At 39.8% G+C, this 23,344-nt stretch overlaps 2 protein-coding genes across 3 annotated transcripts; one reads left to right on the top strand and one right to left on the bottom strand.

The window, feature by feature from the left end:
• Window positions 1-851: 851 nt before the first annotated feature.
• Window positions 852-4,313, bottom strand: LOC310939429 (ferritin, middle subunit). 2 transcript variants are annotated; one of them, XM_083904183.1, is made up of 6 exons: window positions 3,013-3,037; window positions 2,890-2,922; window positions 2,084-2,187; window positions 1,843-1,989; window positions 1,636-1,761; window positions 852-1,165 (listed from the first exon to the last, which is right to left on the bottom strand). In XM_083904183.1, exons 2-6 carry the CDS (start codon window positions 2,909-2,911, stop codon window positions 1,016-1,018), a joined length of 549 nt encoding a protein of 182 aa, XP_083760309.1. In that variant the 5' UTR covers window positions 2,912-2,922; window positions 3,013-3,037; the 3' UTR covers window positions 852-1,015. The 2 variants fall into 2 exon arrangements, with proteins under 2 accessions (XP_083760309.1, XP_083760310.1); XM_083904184.1 differs by lacking the exons at window positions 2,890-2,922; window positions 3,013-3,037 and adding an exon at window positions 4,269-4,313.
• A 2,801-nt stretch (window positions 4,314-7,114) lies between these two features.
• On the top strand, window positions 7,115-22,793 carry LOC310938791 (receptor-type tyrosine-protein phosphatase H-like; the record flags this gene model as incomplete). The annotated part of the gene is made up of 15 exons (XM_083903410.1): window positions 7,115-7,163; window positions 8,960-9,217; window positions 9,768-10,025; window positions 10,220-10,477; window positions 11,751-12,008; window positions 12,947-13,201; window positions 14,477-14,707; window positions 15,476-15,690; window positions 18,227-18,317; window positions 18,412-18,482; window positions 18,590-18,724; window positions 18,912-19,025; window positions 19,124-19,284; window positions 22,333-22,468; window positions 22,680-22,793. The coding sequence occupies 15 exons, from the start codon at window positions 7,115-7,117 to the stop codon at window positions 22,791-22,793; spliced, it is 2,604 nt and encodes an 867-aa protein (XP_083759536.1).
• Between the last annotated feature and the right edge of the window lie 551 nt (window positions 22,794-23,344).

Below are 23,344 nucleotides of genomic sequence, written 5' to 3'. Positions count from 1 at the left end.
TATCCTCCACCAGATGGTCGCGGGAGGTGCTGTGCCAATCTCAGCTGACATTGGGCGATAGGCGGGGTACACCCTGGACAGTTCACCAGTCCATCACAGGGCCTTCTTGAATTCACCTGCCCATTATAGTCGATAAAGCTGGCACATCTTTCCCATTGTAGCATGTGTAGGGAATCGGCTTGCTCATGATGGAGCCAACGTGCATCTAGGAAGGAAACCACATGGCCCTTTGTTCAATGATCAAGAGGGCCATATAACTCCATCTTTCACATCAGCGTAAAGCCCACCTCACTGGTCTGTATCACTCATATAGCAATGCAGTATAACCCAGTTACAAATCTTAGGGAACAGATATAACCTTTAAAGGAAGATTAGCAGAAATACTGGGGTTTAAAAACTTGGGATTCCGGCGACACCCAATTTCAGAAAATGTTATTCACCCTACCAACATTCACGGTGGTTGTATTTGCAGTTTGCACCAAAAGTACAGTAAACCTGTGGTAGTTAATATAACGACAATAAAAATGTGAGGGTGTTGCAAGTGACACATTGACACGAAAACAAAAAGTACATGCAGTTCTTAATATCACACACGACGTGGAAGCAAAGTCCCACTGTTATCTTTACAGTGTTCTATAGGTGCAGATGTACTTTAACATGTAACAGGTACAGAATGCATAGCACATCAGGTGTCTGCCTGTTCAACAGTATAAAATATGACTTAGGAGAAAAACAAAAACAAGGCATCAGCATCAGTATCAGTTTATTTGAAAGCACCATAATCATCCACATTTTTTGTCTTTAAAACCTCTGACATGATGGAATGTACAACACATAAAACTGACCTGAATTGTTTAGCTTATTAAAATAGTTAGTTACTTAATGTATTTATTAAGAAAAAGAGGTATATTTTGTTACTTTGCTTTTAACTTCTCTTTTGCCACTGGTAGAATAGTGAAGTTTGGTCTAGAGTGTTGTGTTGTAGGAAACATAGGACACAGTGCTGCTGTGACCTTTACAGGGTGTGTTTGTCAAAGAGGTATTCTCCCATCTGTCCCTGTGTGTCAGACGCAGTCAAGCGAGTCAGGCTTCCAATGTAGTCGCCCAGCTTCTTAATGGTGTCATGGCTGTCCTCCAGGAAGTGCTGCTCAAGGAAGTCACACAGCTACAAGAGGTAAAACACAATCAGGAGCAAGTTGATGATTTGCTTGATTATAAAAAGTTGACCAATTACTATGACTATTTGCAATCAAATATATTTAAAAAGATACAAAACTAATGCTAAATTACTGATTGCATTTATGAAAATAAATATTTCTTCAATATCTTTTCTTTCTTAAATATTTCTACCATTTGTTGAATGCATCTTGCTGCCCAACACGCTATAGTTCCCACAGAAGTGACAACATTGATCAGGGTCTTTGAATGCATCTTGTAGCTGCCCTCGTTAGCTCAACACAGTGTGATACTGCGTTACTTTCACTAGTTATCATGCGCTGGAGTTTTGAATATTTGAATATTCAACAAATGATGATACACTGTTCAACACAGCTCTTTGCAACAATGTAGCTTGTTTGCCATATTCACAGCAGGCCTAGAACAAGTTGTGGTTACTGAATGATTCATAGCACGTACATGAGGGTCAGTGTTGACATCAGCTCTGCGGTGCACGTCAAGGACACAGGTGTTGAGGGACTTCTGGTGGTCCAGAGAAAAGGACATGGCATCGAGACCACCCTTCCAATCCTCTCGACTTGGTTTCTAAAACACAAAGTATAGATTTGAATGGAAGTACACCAATAATGCTCTGAAATGTTTTCTGGAATTTAACATTGGACTTACACCAATAGTCTGGAGCAAAATACGGCCTCCTCTCATGTTCTGATATTCCAGCAGCTTCTCAGCTTGTTTCCTCTCTTTCACTGAGAGCTCCAGGAAAAAACTGGAGAACTTTGGTAGAGCAACGTCGTCCCTGTCAAAGTACATCCCCTAAAAGAGTTGAAAAAAATGGGGATCTCAAATTTAAATAATTATGTGGAAAAGAATATCTGAAAATCAGAAATGATGTCAATAAAATGTGTACCAGAGCAAGGTAGGTATAGGATGCATTGAGTTTCAGGTTGATGAGTTTGTTGATGTCTGTCTCGCTCTCCGAGTGGAGGTTTTGTTTAACCACAGACTGCATTTCTGAAAACAAAGAAATCACTGAGATTGATATTAAAACAAAAACAAGAGGTCAACCAGCACGGTTTTTCTATGACTCAGAGTGATATTTCTGTCCATTTACTTGCCAGATAAACTTTTGTTTAATAATTAGGAATCAGTTAGTGCATTGTTAATCCATTAGTAAAGGAATCGTCAACTATTATGATTGAGTCATCAATTTATGGGATTTTTTAACAATTAAAACAAGCTCCTTCATTGTTTTAGCATTTTGACAAAGAAATCAATAAAAACAATTAATTTGATGTGAGAAAAGAAACACAAAGCAAAATGTTTCAACATATTATGGACCAAACAAACGATTAACTGAGAATAAAATTGTTAGTTGCTGCACTATAAATAATGAATGAACAATACTGTGTGTCTATCCGTATTTTGAGTCTGCACTTCAGTACGGTGTTCAAACTACACCCAAGTACATCAGACAGGTCATTAAAAAAAATACTTTGTCAAATAAACTTTTGGATGACAAACAAATTCAGCAGCATTTATGCATGTTTCTGAGAACTTCTGCAATCTTAGATAAATAAGTAATCATCGGATGATGAAAAAAAGCAAAAATCGGCATGATTTGGCCTGACTGATTAATTGATGTACCTCATGCAACAACAGTGCCAGTCACTTCACTTCAAAAAGGCGAAACAGAGTCAGAGAAATCTTTCTTACCTGTTCTTTCCACAGCCAACATACTACTGAACACTGTCCTGTGCAGACAGAGAGCTAATTACACCCCTGTGGTTGGTCTTTTTGCATTTATGCAACCTGTGTTTAGCTTCTGTGAAACATTACCCAGAGTGTTGTCATATGTTGTGCAGACAGTGGATGTACTGGGTTGTCTTGTAGTGAGCGAAGTTCACACTAGCACTTAAAGCAACTCAAAAACACGGTTCACCGCACACATTCCCAGTCACCTTTTGGTTACTGAAGTGTCTCTTAGGCTGAAGACAAAAAAGTTACGCTTAAAGAGCGTGCATAAGTTAGCAGGGCGTTCGATATTCGCTGGATATTCGTTTGCGAAAGACATTTTCTCAATCAATAAATAGCCATTTCCCATTCAATTTAACGCTGATTGCTGTAGTAGTTGCCAATGGTTGACAGCTACTTACTACAGGTGAAGTTTTGTTGATATTTGCCATTATGTTGAAACAGTATGAAATTAAATATTTAAAAAATCACCAAAAATCAACAAATAGGCATTTTCCCATTCTGATTGCTGTAGTAGTTGCCAATGGTAGGTGGCTACTTACTACAGGAGCAGTTTTGTTGATATGTGCCATTATTGTGAAACAGTATGAAAGCAATTATTATACATATTATTATTCTAAAATACTCTGTAATAAAAAAATGACTTGTTGACGATGCATTTGGTGTGTTTTTCAGAATTATTCCCACCCTGTTTCACCGAAAGTCGCTTGGCAACTACTACAGCAATCAGAATGAGAAAATATATTTATGTTGATTTTTGGTTATTTTTTAAAAATATTTTATTTCATACTGTTTCACAATAATGGCAGATATCAACAAAACTTCACCTGTAGTAAGTCGCCGCCTACCATTGGCAACTACTACAGCAATCAGAATGAGAAAATATCTATTTGTTGATTGAGAAAATGTCTTTTGAAAACGAATATCCAGCGAAACTCAAACGTCCTGCTAACATATGCACGCTGAATTAAAGTACACATGCACCCGATTTAAATGGTCTACTATGTTACCTGCATCCAGGTAATGAAGACCCACGGTGTAGAACTATGTATTGTTTACTATACTAAAAGCTGGAAATGTAATTAAACCATGTGCCCCAGTGCTCTTCCTTATAGCGAAGCCTTTTGTAACACACCACGTATGGAACCAACGCCACAGAACAGCGAGAACTATAGCAAAACAAACAGATGCTGATGCTAATCTGACTGCCTCTTTGTTAGCTAACGTCAGCCGAGTTGGCACCAACTAAACATGAAGCCAGTTATCAGACGGAAACTGGCCCCGGTTCAATAAAACGAATAAATATATGTCAAAGTTATCTTAGACGTGTCGTCGCTCACCTTCGCCGTAAAGTAACGTTACTCCACACTTACTAGCCACCACTGTGGCCGATAACAGCTTTATCTTCTTCTTTACACCCACCACTGAACTACTTTGCTCGTTTATTTGTTCAGAAACTTAGCTCGACTGCCATCTACTGTCTGGAGTGACACATGACATGTTTGTGACAGGGGTACTGCAGACTGTATTTTACATTTAAGCAAGATAATTGAATTCCGGTCATAAATAATAGGTGAATAGTATTGAAACAGAAGTGTAAATTGAGTAAAATAAAATAAAAAACACCCAATCAATTAAACAAACAAAAACATGGATTCGGGGAGGAGACTGGTTGTCTTTTATTTCTAAAATTTGAAATTGATGGAGGATGATGGCTGGGCTCACAGGATCCTCATAAAGGCCCAGGGACGTGTATGTGTGTAAGCAAATGTATGTGATGTTATTTTTCACAGTGTTGTGCACCACACACAACAGAGATAGAAGAAGGAAGAGGAAGTGCACTAGCAAAATTACAAACACACAAACAAAATAAACAAAAAATAAACAGCGCTACATGTTCGCTCTGGTCAAACTGTCGAAGCCACAAAATTAGGAAACAGTTCTGCCTTGAAATGCCTCGACAGTGACCGTACTTTTAACACCAGCATTAAGTGCTTTTCCTGTAGGCATTTAACAACAAAATAGACAAACCAAAGACTTGTATGTAAACAGGAAATGAAGTCCTTCATCAGACATTGAAAACAAATTTTGACCTTCTGCTCAGTAGTTAGCTGAATTATATATGTATATATATATATATATATATAAATATATATATAACCTGTAATTGTAATTGTTCTTATTTTCTTAAATTAATTCACTGTTGACATGGATGTTGAAATCCCCTACAATTACAATTGTATCTGTCTTTAGTACTAGCTCACATAAGAATTGTATTTTGCGTTTTCCAACGAGGCTGAGAAAGTGAGAATAAGGCTTTCAAAAGATAAATATCCAGGTTTGAGCTTGGGGTTAATTAATAGTCTGGTATAAAACAAAATGGCTGCTACTCCTCCTTGACCTGAGCTATATAATACAATATATATTATTATTAATATGATATGATATGATATGATATGATATGATATGATATGATATGATAAGGCCAGTCATAAGGAAGTAACATGCAGGACAAAGGTTTCTGTGCTTGTTCGAGGCCTAAAGACATAGCAACCATTTACTTAGTCACTTGCCACAATATAAGAAGAGTGCAGAGGTTATGAAAGGAGGAAACAAAAGAATTAAAAGTCAACACCAGTGGAATAAAGCCACCAGTGGACTACATCTTGCCCGGGGTTTGGAGGAATTTTTGCAGAACTTAAGTGTTGTTTCTGTCAACACACAGGAGGCACAGCCGCAAATAGAACAGAGTTTACCAGTTCATGATACTGTATGTGAGGAGTTTAATCAGTCAACACTGTGATGAGGCCTTTATCGTTCACCTCAGACCTGTGGGTGCTCTGTGTCTTCCTGACTCTCTCTCTCTGGGTAAGATTTTCCTTTACTCACCTCTGTGATCTGATAGTTTGTGTGTGTGCGATTTCCTCAAGACAATTTAACTCTGAAATGGCGAAGTAGAAATAATAATAATAATTATAACTATACTACTACAACTACTACTACTATTACTACTACTTATAATAATAATAATAATAAAGTAATATTGCAACAACATTACAGTAATGCTACATTAAATTAACTTCTAAAGTAAAAGCCGCGTAATTTAAGAATTACTAGACAACTATCAGTGTGATATTCACAGAAAAAGCTTGTGAATCAAATTAGGTTATTAGCATTTTATTAACATTTACATTACAAGCAGACACTTTTATCCAAAGTGACTTACAAAGGAGGAATAAGCTCCATAGAAGTCATCTTGGAAAGAAATCCACAAGAAAGGAACAGAGGACTGACAGAGGGTGAGGGTGCAAAGGTGGATCCAAGTGCAGAAGGAGATGAAATACGTCCTTCTATTTTTCCATTGTTATTAATAAGCTATTACGTAGTTACTACTATAGAAATGAGAGGAATTTACCATTTTTCACTTCCCTGTTACAAAATGAGTAAGCGACCCAATTACCCAATGTATGGTCTTTCCCTGTTTTCGTCACCTTTAATCCTTTGTGTTTAGGGCGTCACTGGCTTCAACGCAGCACAAACAACAGCACGTAAGTGTCAGCTGAGGACATGTTTTAACTTTGTGCTGTCAGTGCAGACCTGTGTAACTGCTGTTGGTCAATACCTACTTCACTTTTTTGAATCATGGCTACTATACATTAAAACACAAAAGTAGACGTCAGGCTAGGACCTCAGAATGAAAGCAAAACTCATTTTCAACTAACAAGTTCAGACATGTTGTAGGAACATAAGTTGATATCCCTACAAGTAAGACTTTTGAACATCTTATAATGTGTGTAGTATTTTTTATATTATACTTTTTAAATACATTCTACTCAGTGTCGTTCAGTAGTGACCGTTCATGTTGTTTAAGTGTGAGGTTCAGACTGTGTTTTTGTGTCGCCCCTTTATGATAAAATACAGCAACCTGTGCACATGATTTTAACATCACATTTTTCTCTCTTATTTTTTAATCCCAGTTCCTCCAAACGCAGAGGAGTTTAAATCAGTGGGACAAACTGAGACCAGTATAACTCTGCAGTGGAAAAAAGTGGGAAACATCCTCAGCTATATTCTTAAGTTCAGTGGACGAGAGATAAGGGTCACTGCATCAGCCGGAAATGAATATGTGACACATACAATCTCAGCTCTCATCAGTGGAACTAAATATGACTTCGATCTCTTCACTATGTCTGAAAACATCCAAAGCAGTGGAGTAAACCTCACTGCAGCCACTGGTAAGATGTTTTTACTCTGACTATATTTCAAATTTAAAGCTACAGTAGGCAGGATGGATCACTGGAGAATAGTTTCTTCTACGGGTTAATTAGATGCTAATAATTTTGGGATTACATCTGTGTCTTCTCATCAGATTAGTAAAGACAGACACAGGCCTCCTTAACACCTGGATTTAAAATGCAATTTCTGTGACAGCACCTGAAAGTGTGGAGGGGCTATGGTGTATGTGTTTGTTTATATAAAAGGTGTATTTAAAAAAATGGTATATAGTTTAAAAATGAAGGATGAAAAAAGGATGAGGAGACGACAGTCACTGCACTTTTAACAAACATACACATAATGAGTCATGCTTGGTCATCCAGGGCCGCTACTCACGCAGGGCATAACAGACTTGTTAAAACCAAAATGAACAGTTGAGCAAATTCAAATTCCGAGTTTCCAGTTGTCCTTGAACTCACCACACATCTTACGTTATGTTGTCAGTGTCTTCCCGTACAGATTTTTACCTCACAAATTAAATGTTTTTACCGCTCACATTAAATTGTTTTACCGCTCACATTAAATGTTTACACATTACATGTGAGAGGTAAAACAATTGTATGTGAAAAGTAAAAGAGAGTATGTGAGAGGTAAAACAATTTCATGTGAGAGGTAAAATTGTGAATGTGAGAGGTAAAATTGTGTATGTGAGAGGTAAAAAAAAGGAATTATGGCCTACACGGCCCCTCATAGCTCTCCCTCTGTTCCTGCTCCGCTTCACGGACATTCACTGCATATATTTGTAGATTTTGATAAAAGGGACATGCAGATTTCACTAGGGTCACATGTGTCAATGTGTGATGCTGATGTGTATAAATTGTTATTTGTAACTGCACTTTCTCTTTAATTAATACAGTGTCATATTATTTTTAATAAGTTTCATTTGCAAGATAATCAAACATCTTTGAATGTATGTAATAAGTTATGTGATACACCTTGCTGCATGTGCAACCTGGACACATTGTCAGTGATGGACCCGGGGTCATTGGGTGTTTGAGGTCTGATCATCAGTCTCCATGATGTCCTTGGAGCTCATTTCTACACTGATCACCACTCTTAATCTAAAGCCAATGGGAATATTTTTCAGCTGCTTCCAAAATGTTTTTAACAGTTCTTCATCTCTGCAGATCACAGATTCCCAAAAGTTCAAATAATTTCTCGTCAGTGTCTTTACTTCTACATCAGCGCAGAAAGTGGCAGTTATTGTTCACCTCACTAAGTGTGAGGTTCAGACTGAGAGTGCTGTTTGTTTGTGTCACCCCTTTGTAATAAAATAAAGCAAACTGTGGACATGATTTTAACCTCAAATTATTTTCTCTTATGTTTTTAATCCCAGCCCCCCTAAACGCACAGGAGTTTAAATCAGTGGAACAGACTGAGAGCAGTGTAACTCTGCAGTGGGAAAAAGTGGTAAACATCCTCAGTTATACTCTAGTGTACAGTGGACGAGAGATAAACGTCACTGCAGACGGAACTGTATATGTGACACAAACACTCTCAGGTCTCATCAGTGGAACTAAATATGACTTCAGTCTCTTCACTGTGTTTGAAAACATCAGGAGCAGTGGAGTAAACCTCGCTGCAGCCACTGGTAAGATGCTTTTACTCTGACAGGCTCACAACAACACCCAGGAACTAGAAACTGCTCACTCTATATTTTTGACTGTGATTAAATCATTCAATTAAGTTGGACCCTTTATAGTCCATTTATAGTGACATGTCTGTGTCTCCTTCTCTGTGTCTTTTTACATTTCAGTCCCTCTAAACACAGAGGAGTTTAAATCAGTGGAACAAACTGAGACCAGTATAACTCTGCAGTGGAAAAAAGTGGGAAACATCCTCAGTTATACTCTAGTGTACAGTGGAATAGAGATAACCCTCATCGCATCAGAGGAAAATGACCATGTGACACAAACAATCTCAGGTCTCATCAGTGGAACCAATTTTGACTTCAGTCTCTTCACTGTGTTTGAAAACCATAAGAGCAGTGGAGTAAACCTCGCTGCAGCCACTGGTAAGATGCTTTTACTCTGTGACTATGTCTTGAAGCAAAAATAACACTGAATACACCATTTAATGTGCTCATGAAAAAAAAAACCTGATTTATTTGTTCTTAAGATGAAGAACACAACTTGTTCTTGTATACAGTGTATTACACACATTTTAAAATATCACAATAATAAAGTGTGGCAAATGTCATGCTTTGTGCATTAACACAAAGATAATTAATAAAATCATTTTAGCATTACTCTACGCTTAAACAAGAGGATCAAACAATATTTTATGTATGTAATATAATATAATATGCTTTTTAAAAATATATAGTTTCTACTCATTGTCTGTATTTCTACATTAGGACTTAAAGTGACAGTTCAGGTATTTTAAGTGTGGTTATATGAGGTTCAGTCAAAAGGAGACAGTGCTGTGTGTATGCAGCCTCTTTGCTGATAACTTCATGATATTGTCTTTTAATTCAGGAAAACAGTACATAAAATACTGCATACGTGTTGATTTTAACATCAACATTTTGTAATAACACTTTCTTTCTTATGGAATAATTTCAGCCCCCCGGAATGCAGAGGAGTTTAAATCAGTGGTACAAACTGAGACCAGTGTAACTCTGCAGTGGAAAAAAGTGGGAAACATCCTCAGTTATACTCTAGTGTTCAGTGGACGAGAGATAAACGTCACTGCAACAGAGGAAAATGACCATGTGACACAAACAATCTCAGGTCTCATCAGTGGAACTAAATATGACTTCAGTCTCTTCACTGTGTTTGAAAACATCAGGAGCAGTGGAATAAACCTCGCTGCAGCCACTGGTAAGATGCTTTTACTCTGACAGGCTCACAACAACACCCAGGAACTGGTAGAAACCGCTCACTCTATTTTTGACTGTGATTAAATATATAAATTAAGTTGGAACTTTTTTTTTATCAGTGAAAACAATTCAAACAGTCCATTATAATGAAATATCTGTGTCTCCTTCTCTTCTCCATGCCTTTTTACATTTCAGTTCCTCCAAACGCACAGGAGTTTAAATCAGTGGGACAAACTGACACCAGTATAACTCTGCAGTGGAAAAAAGTGGGAAACATCCTCAGTTATACTCTAGTGTTCAGTGGACGAGAGATAAACGTCACTGCAACAGAGGAAAATGACCATGTGACACAAACAATCTCGGATCTGAGCAATGGAACTAAATATGTCTTCAGACTCTTCACTGTGTTTGAAAACATCAGGAGCAGTGGAGTTAACCTCACTGCAGCCACTGGTAAGATGATTTTACTCTGTGACTATGTCTCATTTCAAATGTTAAAGCTGCAGTACGCAGGATAACTGAACAGTGGTTAAAATGTTTAAGTTTCATCTACCGCAGTGACGTGCGGTGAGGTTCATGAGTGGGAAGGCACTCGTCAGATGCACAAATTGAAACATTTAGTTGTTTTAAAAGCCTTTAATTATGTTTTAATCAATTCCATACTGTTCAACAATATGATAGCAAGAAAAGCAAAATAATATTTCTTAATATATGGTCAAATTATATTTATTTGGCTGATCTCTCTTTTTTTTATTTATTTAAAATTGAAAATCGTGTATGGTCTTACCTTTATAGGTCTATATATTGTAAGTCCAATCGCCTAATCATTCTCCAAGGATATCTCTGTAACTGTTGACTGGTGCACATCACTGCATAGAAGAAGAGCGTGCAGTGATGTGCCCCTGTTATCGATTGTGCCTATGGGGCTCAGCACTGCCCCCTATCAGTATGGCACTGTACTTTCTGCCTCACCCTGTGTTTTTTACGGCCAATCAAGACTTAATAGGTCACACACATTCATTTATATTAGACGTGGAACATCAGCATGTGTAGTACATGTATCATCAAACATATATTATATTGGCAATATGAAGAGCCTCCCGTGACTGCATGTCACTGATCTACACGTTATTAAAACACTAAATGTTTGGTATCACATCTCTGTGGGACATGATCACGCCAGCAGACACAACAGATTTTTACCAAAGATCCAACACTCCATCACGCACCCACTCATACCCCACACATAGTGGGCTAAGCCAGCTGACACAGGGCAAAAGTACATTCTGGACAGGTCACCAGTCCATCCGTGTGACAACCAATCACTCTCACTCTCACATTCACTCCTACAATCAATTTCCACTAAACACATTAACCTCTGAACGTTTCTTGGACTGTGTGAGAAATGGGAGAACCTGGACAAAACCCACTCACTGGGGAACATCCATATACAGTGGAAAGGCCCCTTCTTCAGACTGGGTCACAAATCTGTCTCTTCTTGCTGCAAGGCAACAGTGCTAGCTGCAATGCTACTGTGTGTGCCCTGTTTGAAGTGCGCTCCTGTAAAATGTTTAGAAGGACCAGTTAACCGTCACACTTCACCTTACCTCTCTACCTCATCAGGAATCAGGACACACCTACATGTGACCACGGACAACAGAGGGGTAGGGATGAGGAACATATTCTTGATAATAGTTGTGCAATTCTTTTATTTCTTTAATCCCAGCCCATCTAAACGCAAAGGAGTTTAAATCAGTGGGACCGACTGAGACCAGTGTAACTCTGCAGTGGAAAACAGTGCAACAGTTCTCCAGATATAAACTAGTGTACAGTGGAGGAGAGATAAACGTCACTGCACCAGATGGAAATGAATATATGACACAGACAATCTCGGATCTGCGCAATGGAACTAAATATGTCTTCAGTCTCTTCGCTGTGTCTGAAAACATCACAAGCATTGGAATAACCCTCACTGCAGCCACAGGTAAGATGCTTTTACATGGGTTTTATGTCAGGTATGTTTTTATAAAGGATGGCACATGTTAACACAATCAATCCTTATAAAAAAACACACACATATACCATGAAAAGGAAATAAAATCCTTCCCTCTCAGCTCCCCAGCCAGCATGTCCATGTGGACCCCATAAGGATTGTACTGAGGCTGACAATATGGGTTCCTTGTGGGTTTGTCCATGGTTTTCATGATGGCCCCATCTGTGTTTGCCCACTTCAACCCTTTCCATGCTACCTGGGTACTATGTGGGCACAATGTGGGCAAATTATGCAGGTCAAACCTGCTTCAGACCCATATTGTCAGATAGAATATAATCCTTATGGTGCCCACGTGGACATGCTGTGCAAATGGAAGGAAGACAAAAAGACAAAAGTACAGGATCAAGGTTCACTTTATTGTCATTAATCATAAATGAATGAAAATTGTCACTCAGGACCAGCAGAAATAAATAACTAAACCAATATAATAATAAAAAAATAAAAGTGCAGCAATCAATTTCCATCAGTGAAAGTGCAGAGGTCAGCTTAAGTCTCAGATGATAAACTGCACTTCAGTCTTGAATAAGTATGATTCAGGACTTTGAACTGTGGAGGGCAGCATTCAACCTCTCAGTGTACAGCCAGACAGCAATAATTTGGAAAAAAGAAAAATGGGAACCTTGTGTGGGCAAGTCTCATTTCCGTCTCCCTCAAAAGCGTGCAGGGCTGCACACAATGTGCATACAATGAGAAATATGTAATATAAACAATATGGTTAACCAACTGTGGGGAAAAACCTGAGAGATTTCAAATCCTACATTGTGTTACTTTAAGTAACTGAAATTAATTCAACATTTCACTGTCCATTTTATTCTGTATATCACATGTAAAAAAGGTTTTGAGGTGTCTTTTTTTTCTTTTTTCATCAGTTCCTCCAGCAGTGTCTTTGGTCACAGTCACTGAACGTTCAGTGACCAGGGTGACTCTGAAGTGGGGTGTTGTGAATAAAGACTGGAGCTACTTGCTTCAGATTAATGGCCTTGATAAGATTGTAAGCCCAGGCAATTCTTCAGATGTGTCCTCTTCAATCACATCTCTAAACCCTGGGACAGAGTATCCCTTCAGTGTGACCACAATGTTCTTCGGCCTCAACAGCACTGCTCATAAAGACTTCACAGTAACAGGTATATGCAGACCTACTCTCTAAAAACTCCATACAAACTCTTTTTGTATGATGTACTGACACCTGACATCTGATGTCCAAACATGAGACACAGACGTTTGACTCAGAGGAACCAACTAAAAGCTCACCAATCTATGACTACTTCAGTAATTTAAGCATATTTTGACCACTATATCTGGCTATTGGTCGGGCTGCCCATGGCCTATTGGCAAAGGAACTTGGCTTGTAACTGTTGGGTCGCCAGTTTGAATCCCAACAGCTCAAGGGCTGGAGTAGCACTGAACATGGGGGACACTGCTAAATCAAATATGTGGATCAATGAAAAAGCAGGTGATCCATTGTGTTGACCCAGAGAAAGTGAGAATCATAAAGAAAAAAAAAACAATCAGTCAGATTTTTCTGACTGGATAATGAAGTTTGTAAATCACTCACTTACCCGCAAAAAAAATCAGCAATTCTACACAAAGACAGGTGTTCCAAATCCTTTGTTCAGATATACTATAGGGACACTAACTTGAAAATGAGGCAGTAGAAGAGCAGCAGCTTTTGGTTGATCCCTGTGGACTTTTCCTCTCTGAAAGGCCTGTGTAACAATGAGATTAAGTGCTAAATATATTCTTGAGACAAGATTTTAAGATTACAAAATGTCAGAGTTTAGGCAGGCGTAGATCTTATTTGTTGAGACTCTGTGTCAATACCCAGAGGTGGAAAGTAACTGAATACATTTACTCAAGTTACTGTATTGAATACTTTTTTTTGTGTATTTTAGTACAATTGTACAAGTACAATTTAAAATCAGAATTTTGGATTTTACTTGAGTATGTATTGACTCAAGTATTGTACTTAGTTACTTTATAAATCCTATCCGTTACTGAGTAAAAATAAAAATGAAGACCTACAGACCTACAGCACAATGAAGACCTACAGGGGGAAAATATTCAGCAGAACCAGACCAATGATGATGTGATTAGCACCAGCACTGGCGCGTGAACAAAAGTGACGTAATATCCTGTGTCGCGCCGGGCGCGTGAGCTCCAAAATAATTTGGTATTTCTAAACCCTTGTCATATTTCTACCCTCACACCCAACGCAAAGTAACAGTAACTTTTACTTAAAGTACATTTCAAATGGACTACTTTTTACTTCTACTTGAGTAGATTTTCAGATGACTACTTTTCGACCACCTCTGTCAATACCTCATACAATCACAAGTGGAAGTAAACAACTATCCATTTACCATTTGTGTACACTAACGGTTTGTTCTCATTCATTTCAGCCATAGACTGTGCAAATGGGTTCTGGCACGTGACTGACACATCGATCCAAGGGACAGTTCAAGGTTTATTCTCAGATGCCACAGCCTCTTATAACCAAACCCATTTGGTCAGTCCTGGAGGTAGCAACGTGTCCTTCACTGGCCTTTACCCTGGTGCAACGTACGAAGTGTGTCTCGTGTACAAAAAAGATTCTACATCCTTTGAACAGTGTCGCCACAACCTGACGATCCGTAAGTACAACTGCAAATGTGTGACTTACACAACAAAGGAACTTGTTTTACGGAAAAACAAAATAAGACAGATAGAGGAGGAGCCCCTAAACATGTACATATGACAAGCAAACATAAAATATATAAATAAGGAAACTACAGCACAAAACATGAAGGATCTTTCCTGGCATATCACAGCAGAAAGGGAAGTGGTTAATGTGGGAGACACACCCTTATACACAGGGACACCCATAAAAACATGTCCAGTAACAATTGGGACAGCGAGAAATAAGAGAAAAAGTTGATGAACTATATATAGTAACATGTTCAAAAATAACACCTGGCATTGTTACACACAAAGTGAGAAGTACCTCTCTTCAGAGTTCCTGATGAAATACAAAAATATGAATGCAACACATTAGTTTTTGCTCCAATTTTTCATGAGCTGAACTCAAAGGTCTAAAACATTTTAGACCCAAAATACAGACACAAAATCACAATTTCTCTCAAATAATGTTCACACATCTGTCAAAATCTGTGTTAGTGAGCACTTCTCCTTTGCTGAGATAATCCATCCCACCTCACAGGTGTGGCATATCAAGATGCTGGTTAGAGAGCATGACTATTGCACAGGAGGACCTTAGGCTGGCCGCAATAAAAGGCCAATCTGAAATGTTGCATTATAAGTTTATTGCACAGTGCAGATGCATGTAATTCATTCATGCAGCATGAGTTGTTTGTGTGTTTTTTTGCGACAGTATATACATTTTTCCACTTGTTTCCAATCAGTTCCTCCAACTTTAAGTGCTCACTGTGAGTACTGGGATGCTGGCTATTCTATCAACATTGTGTGGAATAAACCTCGTGGCTTGTGGACTGCAGTGGAGGTGAATGTGTCTGGGCAAACTCACACATTTCCTGAAAATGGGGAGCAGCATGCAAAAATACAGGGATTCCTTCCTGCCCGAACATACGCTGTATCTTTAGTGTCACTGTCTGGGACTGTGAGGCGCTCTGATCCCGTTGTTTTTTCATGTGCTACCGATCCAAGGGGTTAAGTCAAAAATACTTATTTTCAACTTTTAAAAATTTTTCTTTCATCACAAAATTCCTATTAGTGAAAAAAATAAAGGTACTGTTGTTTTGAGAATATACTGAGCTCACATTTGAATCCCGGCAGGAGTCATTGCAGGAGCAACGCTCGGTGTGCTGCTTTTCTGTATCCTGGTATTACTGGTGCTCATCATTATTTATAAAAGACCACATTTAGTCGGGTAGGTACCTCCACTGCAACACTGCAGCTTCAACATCTATCAGTAATGGAACCTGGCCGTTTACATCTTCACTTCTTTCCCCACAACAGAAACAAGAAATTCCTTGGTGGATCTAAAGGAGTCCATAGAAGTTACAAGTAAATAAACCTATAATCACGCTTGCATGCATGAATATGAGTATGCATGTTCTCCCTGTGTGTGCAGTCTACAAACATGTACAGGTTAATAGGTTCATCTAGATTGACCATAGGTGTGAATGTTAGAGTGAATGGTTATTTGTCTCTGTTTGTTGATCCTGTGATGGACCAAGTCTGAGTGATGCAGAGAAGGCAGACATGATGGACACCACTTACAACCCTACCAACGGTCTGTTTGGCCCAACTTTAGAGAGGATGAGAGAAACCAGAATAATTTGATCTCTGCCTGAGACAAGCCTCTTGTCCCCTCCTGGCTCGTGGAGTCCAGAAATAGCCCAGAATCACATAAACGTGTTGGAGTTCTGGGCAGTATTTCTCACTCAGAAACATTTCCTGCAATTTCTTCAAAGTTGTCATGTTCTAGTGAAGACAGACAACTCTGGTAGACGATGTCAACCATCAAGGAGGCACCGCTGCTCCCACACAATTCCTACTGTCAGTCTGATTCCCCCACCCAAGCCAGGGAGAGGGAGCAAAAGCTGTCTGTCACACTAGTGATGCCAAGATGGCCGTCCAAACACTGAGTTGCAGAAATAATCAGATGCTGGCAGACGACATGTGGCCTCTTCCCATATGCAGAGACCTCCTGATCCAGGAGCATGGGGAGAAATACCATCCTCACCACGTAAAACACTCTGGGCCTGGCCCATGAGAGGAGGAATCAGGACTTGCTTTGTATTGCAGTAAATGGTGGGTTTTTGAGGAATGGTGTCAGTCTAGACTCCTTTTTCAGTGTTCAGCTGTGGACTTGAGGTGTTTTCTGCAAGAACTGGTGGTTAAAGTAAAGGTTATTCCCTCTCTCGGTATCCCTTTGACCCTTTGAAGGCAGTGGAGATGAAGTTTGTATCACTGAAAACAATTCTGCTTTTGACCCTGACTATGGCAAAGCATGTGAGTGACCTTCAGGCCCTCCTGTTTTCCAGGACTCTCCAAGGTTTGCTTACAGTCCAAGGCAGCTTTTGTGCCTAAGGTGGTGGAGTCAGCATACAGGTGTCCCACAGTGGAGTTGCTGGCATTTCACCCACCTCCATTCTCCTCTGCTGAGGAGCAGAGACCTAACACTTTTTGTCCAGTGACAGCTCTGCAGACCAACGTGATCCCAGTGTGGTCCATATCTACTCATAGTGAAACACAGCACCAAGTTAGAAACAGAATGATGAGTTGCTCAACATAGTCCTCTGTTCTTTGATAATGGTGCAGTAGCAGTCCATCAATAGAGGGCGCCGCCCACCTGTCTCACATGAAGAAGAGGAAGATAGGAATCATATAAAATAATTTGACCAAAACATGAAAATTTAAATAAATGAGCTATACATTATTCAGACTGTCAGTGTGTAATCTACATTTAGTTGTAGTTTAACGATGTTCTTACTCATTTACTATATATAACAGAGTCTTTCACAAACACGTTGCTCCTTGCAATAGGCACAAAAAAGGGCGGTCTGAAATTATTTTAGGGGGCAGGTCTGCTGTGATAGTATGAAGGGGGCTCACCTGTCTGTCACTAACAGACGTTATGCCATTGGAGCTTTGCTTGTTGGTCATGCCAAGGTGATATCCCATTGTGAAACACCTCGATCTGCTCAAAGAACCAGGTTAAGTAAAACTAGGTTAAGTAATCATAATTTTCTCTGAGTTCTCAAGTTTCTTCCCACAGTCCAAAAACATGCAGAGGTTATTGGGAGTGAATGGTCGTTTGTCTCTAAATATTGGCCGTGTGATTAACTGGTGACCTGTCCAGGGTGTACCCCACTTTTTGCCCTGTGTCAGCTGGGATTGGCTTCAGTGACCTACAGCTCTCATGTGGAGGATTAAGTGGCAGGTAATGAATGAATGAATGATTGATATGATATTTTAACTCTTTATGTTTTATTTTTGTCAGACCTATACCTGTATCAGCGTTTCCAGCCCACTATCACCAGTTAAGTGCAGATAACAACAAAAGTTTCACGGAAGAATATAAGGTGCATTAAAAATCTTCTTGTTTTTGTGTAAGATCATAAAATCGTAAGGTATTGATGTGGTTTTTATGTTGACCTCTGTCTCAATGACGTGCCATTTCCATGCAGAGCCTTGCTCCTGTTGGCACAAAGCAGAAACGTAAAGTCGCCACCCTGCCTGGAAACAAAACAAAGAATCGCCTCGATGACATCCTGCCGTGTAAGTCTGGCTCTGCCACACCGCTGACAGTGTTCCATGTCCACTGAATCACTAAAGCATTTCCTCATAACCATGTTCACCTGTTTCTTCATAGATGATTGGTCTCGGGTGAAGCTGAATACATCCAAGGGGTTGTCTGACTACATTAATGCTAACTACATTCCAGTAGGTATCACTGGATGACTATATCATTTAAACACAAACTTTGTTGTTTAACAAAGTAAAGTTTTTGCAATATTACACCTCTTTAGAAAGGTCTGTCTGTGTCTCAGGGCTACAACGGCAAGAAAGAGTTCATCGCCACTCAGGGTCCTCTGCCCTCCACTGTCAATGATTTCTGGAGGATGATTTGGGAGCAACGGGTGAAAGGCATCGTCATGGTAACCAACTACATCGAGGGAAGACGGGTGAGTCTCCGGGAACATCTAAGTATGTTTTGTTTTAAGATTTAAAGAGAGGTGCAAATTCAAACTTTCCAGATGACACTGGAGCCATTGCCGACAACAAACATCAAAACTGGACTCATGTTTGTCTGCAGACTGTTGTAAATAGTCATTTCCTATCTAATTTTCCTTCAATGTTTCCTTTTCTTAGCCCAAGTGTGATCTTTACTGGCCTCAAGAGAACAAGCCTCACTTTTACAAAGGGGTGCAGGTCACTGTCACATCTGAGGAAGAGGAAACCTACTGGACCTTGAGGGAATTTAGTGTAAAACATGTATGGAACATCTTTCAAATACTTTTTGTTTGAACTGAGGACATCTAGCTTTTGGTTTTAACACTCCTCTGTGTGAATCTTGCTGACAGATTGACTCCTCAGAGGAGCGCACAGTGAAACACTTCCACTTCACAGCGTGGCCTGACCATGGAGTCCCAGAGGGCACTATCCCCCTGATCCAGTTCAGAGGACTGGTGAGATGGCACATGGAGAAAGAAGGGGCTGGATCACCAACTGTGGTTCACAGCAGGTACAGAAAAAATTGTCTGTGTACAGTGTGTATACTCCATCATGGAATACTATCAGACCTGACTGAGGGAGCAACTGTGTGTACAGCAGCAGCGCAGGGGTGGAGAAACATTTATGCCAGCAAACTGCTGAATGACCAAGTGTTCTCAGCAGTAGAATCGTTCCTGCGTTTTTGACAGAGAACTGTACCTTTATCAGGTAGGCAGGGTGCGAGCTGTGCCCAAAGGCCATGTCAGAGAGATAATGGCATGACGTTGTACAGACGACAACGAACGATGACGTCGAACACAAGGGAGAACAATGGAGGACATCCAGCAGCACTTTTTTAATTTTTTTTGTCACTTTTTTTGTCACTCAACCAGCTGGCTGTTGATGCTGGAGCCAGTCTAGCTCCACCTTGACTGAACCATTTCAGTATACAAGGGAAGGGTGCCAAAATTGTAATGGTAGGGGCTTATATTGGTACTATTCCTGATGGAAAAGTAAAAAAAACACATACTGTACCAAAACGAACCATTCCACTTGATGAAAACACAGTATTAATGTGGGCGACTCCCTGTGTTTTCAGTCATACTCCAACCTGTTTGCAGTGGTCTGGCTTTACTGGCACAACGTTGCTGTTTTTTCCATCTTTCTTGACATAAAAGTAAACACTTCACGTGTGCAGCATGGGACTGTTACCAGGCGCAACAAGATCGAAACACATCTAGACTGAGAAACACAGAGAGATTTGTTTTCAGCATTCACTCAACTCATTTGAGTGAACAGTTTGACTGTATTAGATATTCAAAAGTTACACACACTACAATTTATCAGAAAACATCAGATGTAAATGCACATCATTGTGAAAAGGTCCCTTCCTACATGTTCACCTGCCCATACTCTACCTATAGCCTAGAGCAGAGTTTCTCAATCCTGGTGCTGGTGTGTTGGAGCTGGGAAATACCTAAAACATGCAGGGCAGTGGGTACCCAGGAGACCCTGGCCCAGTGGCGTAGCCAGGATTTTTCAATAGGCTGGACTTTTGCGAAGAAGGGCCACTATTTTTTTTTTTTTTCATTTCAAAAAAATCACATTATAGTCAGCAGGCCTACAGCAATTGTCCTGAAATTAAACAACACACGATTTCATCACATATCAGACGATTAATGGCAACCAAATAGGCTACATCGATTAAAAACAGCTGGTGTGACCTCCAGGCTTGGATTAACCAATACGCACAAGAACTTTAACCTAACCAAAAGGTCATGCGAGTCACAAGGAGTGACTCTTGACTTTGTATTATTATTAGGCCGTATTTCTCCCAAAATTCATCACAACACATATTAGAAGATTAATGGCAATTTTTTTTTTGAGTTATAGCATATATAACTTCCAGTCCTGGCAGATGTATGACAGCGTTTTGAGTCATTTCAGGGGGTTCAATGTGGGCGGAGAAAGATTGTTTATGTTTTGTGTTGTTTCCTTCTGGATGTGGCCTAAGACAGACATTATAATTATGTTTTTCCTTCAGTTCATTTTATTTTCATAGTATAATCTACTTAGTAACATTTTATGTGTTTCTGTTACCGGATTAAGGTTATTGAGTTTTGTCTGTTTTAGTTTACCTACTTTTACTATCATGCAATGGTCTGGTCCAGTACCAATTAGGGGTGGAGCTAGGGAGGCTATAAGAAGTAACTTGGGCATTGTGTGGAGGAGAGAGACTGTGGCAGCTTGCTGTGAGTAGTTTTTTTTTAAGTTGATAACGCTCCCTTGGACCGGAAGTTCCAATTAACACTGTTTTTTTGATGGTGTATCTGCCATTAGCTCATTTATGAAGCCCTAACATTTGGAAACAAACAGTTCAGCCACTGCTGAGAATGCTGGGTTTTGTTGAAAAGCCTGTGACGTAAGGATCCCGTCTCCTGAACAGCGGATCCTCCTGCTCCGGGCACTAGTCTGGGTACATCCGGTTGCGTACATTGAACCGCAGAAGAAGAATAACGTTCGTTGTGGAGGTGTTTCATGAGCGACAGTGTCTTCTGACTCTGGGTCTGACTCCGGGTCAAAGTCATAAAAGGGACTGCGGCGGGGAGTCGTGAAGAAGCTATTTTAAAACATTGTTAAAACATTCATTTGATTATGAGTAGCAGTGCATCTACCGTTCCAGAGGGGAAGCTGCGCTTCTGAGAACTGACGTGCTTATTCCGTCACTTCCACCTACCTGGCCAATCACAACACAGTCCGTCTTCTGGGATGAGATTTCGGTCTGAAACAGTGCGGCTGACAAGAGATTCAGTGAGGAGAGATTTTGGCAGGTTTGCAGCAACTAGGAGGTTTTTGACCATAAAAACAAGTTAATGTATGTAAGTAGACCTCCATTACTCACATATGTGTGATAGGACCCCTCTATGGGAGCTTTAATACATAAAGGTGAAGTAAGTAGTTTATAGTGCCATCTAGAGGAGAGGCTGAAATTTACAACAAAGACCTGCTGCTCTGCTCACCCCCTCCCTTCCCTGAGCGCTACGGTATCCTCAGCCGGTCAAATGTCGTCCTCGTCGTCTTTCTCCGTGTCAGCAGATGAGGTTCGTGAGGCGAGGGAGAGGGCGAGCTACCGCGGCCGTAGCAGACGAAGCAGAGAGAGTGGAGGCGGGACTTCCGCTACAAGTAAAGAGACGCTTGATTTGTTCTCTCGCGTTTGTCTATACAGGCTCCCATAGAAACATGGCGTCTTGGCAATGCAGTAGCGGCCCGCGACCATGTTATTTTACATGACTTTTTGAAACACTACGAAAATGAAACAAAGAATATTATACAGCGACTAGACAATGCAGGAGCACATAATATGTATAAAAAAGTGGATTTTGGGTCATATAAACCCATAAATACTACACAGTGTCCCTTTATGTTCAAATTTCACAGGACCTTTAATTTTTCTTCCGATGCATTTATCTCTTGTGCTGCAAAGCACACTCAAGGAAAATCCCTAATATATGTAGACTTACTACCCGTAATGTTACAGTCATAATGATAAGCTACCGTTTCTGTGTTCTCTCTGTGTTAGTGCTGGAGTGGGGAGGACAGGCACCCTAATTGCCCTGGATGTGCTGCTCCAGCAGCTCGGCCAAGAAAATGCAGTGAGCGTCTGTGGTGTTGTGCACAAGATGAGACAGAGTCGAACACACATGGTGCAGACGGAGGTAAAAGGAGTCGTATTACAAGCTGTTTGGTTTCCTCAGTTATGTTGTAAACAAGGTTGAGTAATTCAATTTTCAGACATAACCTTAGTCCTCTGAAACAAGGGTTCTTAAATGTACCTATCTTAATACAAAAGTTTTTGAACACATCCACAAAATGATTCATGAAGTAACTTTATTTATTTCTTTCTTTCTTTACTTTATTTCTCTTCAGAAGCAGTATATTTTCCTGCACCAGTGCATCATGGACTGTCAGATTGAAGACCATGTGTACATGGACATTGACAAACCCACTGCCCTCTGCCCCTGCTTTCGGGGTGCCGATTGAACCCAAAGTCACACTATCAAATATGTCATTATTACAGTTATATTATTCTTGTCAAAAAAGATGTTATATTTAGGGAAGCACTGAAAATTAGGCAGCCAAAAGATTCTTATCACCGAAAGAAAACCACTGAAACGATGTTGTGATGACGCATGCAAAAACTGCACGTGACTGTTTATACCAGTCTGTCCAAAATCAGTTTGGAACACCAGTAAAATGGTTCCAACAAGATGTGAGTACACGGACGAAAATCACCCATTAAATGCTAAGAAAGTCTATTTGCGCAAAAGCAAAACTTGGCTGCATACAGCGCAGATTATGAACTCCCCACGATATTCAATTCACACCAGAGAACATTCTCTCTCTTTGAGCAGTTAACTAAAGACATCAGCTCATCTGACGCGTCTGTTATTCCCTTAATTGCAGCATTAAAGTGTCTTCTAGGGATGCAACGGTATTCGGTATTATAGTGCACTATTCTTTAAATAAAGTTTGTGGTGTGATTATATCTGTGCTTTTAATAATTTTTACAATGTAATATTGCCTTTTCTAGT

The sequence above is a fragment of the Microchirus variegatus genome (assembly GCF_963457635.1).
Source record: "Microchirus variegatus genome assembly, chromosome: 17".
NCBI lineage: Eukaryota > Metazoa > Chordata > Actinopteri > Pleuronectiformes > Soleidae > Microchirus > Microchirus variegatus.
The sequence above is the reverse complement of the archived record's forward strand: the minus strand, read 5'-3'. Positions and strand labels throughout refer to the sequence as shown.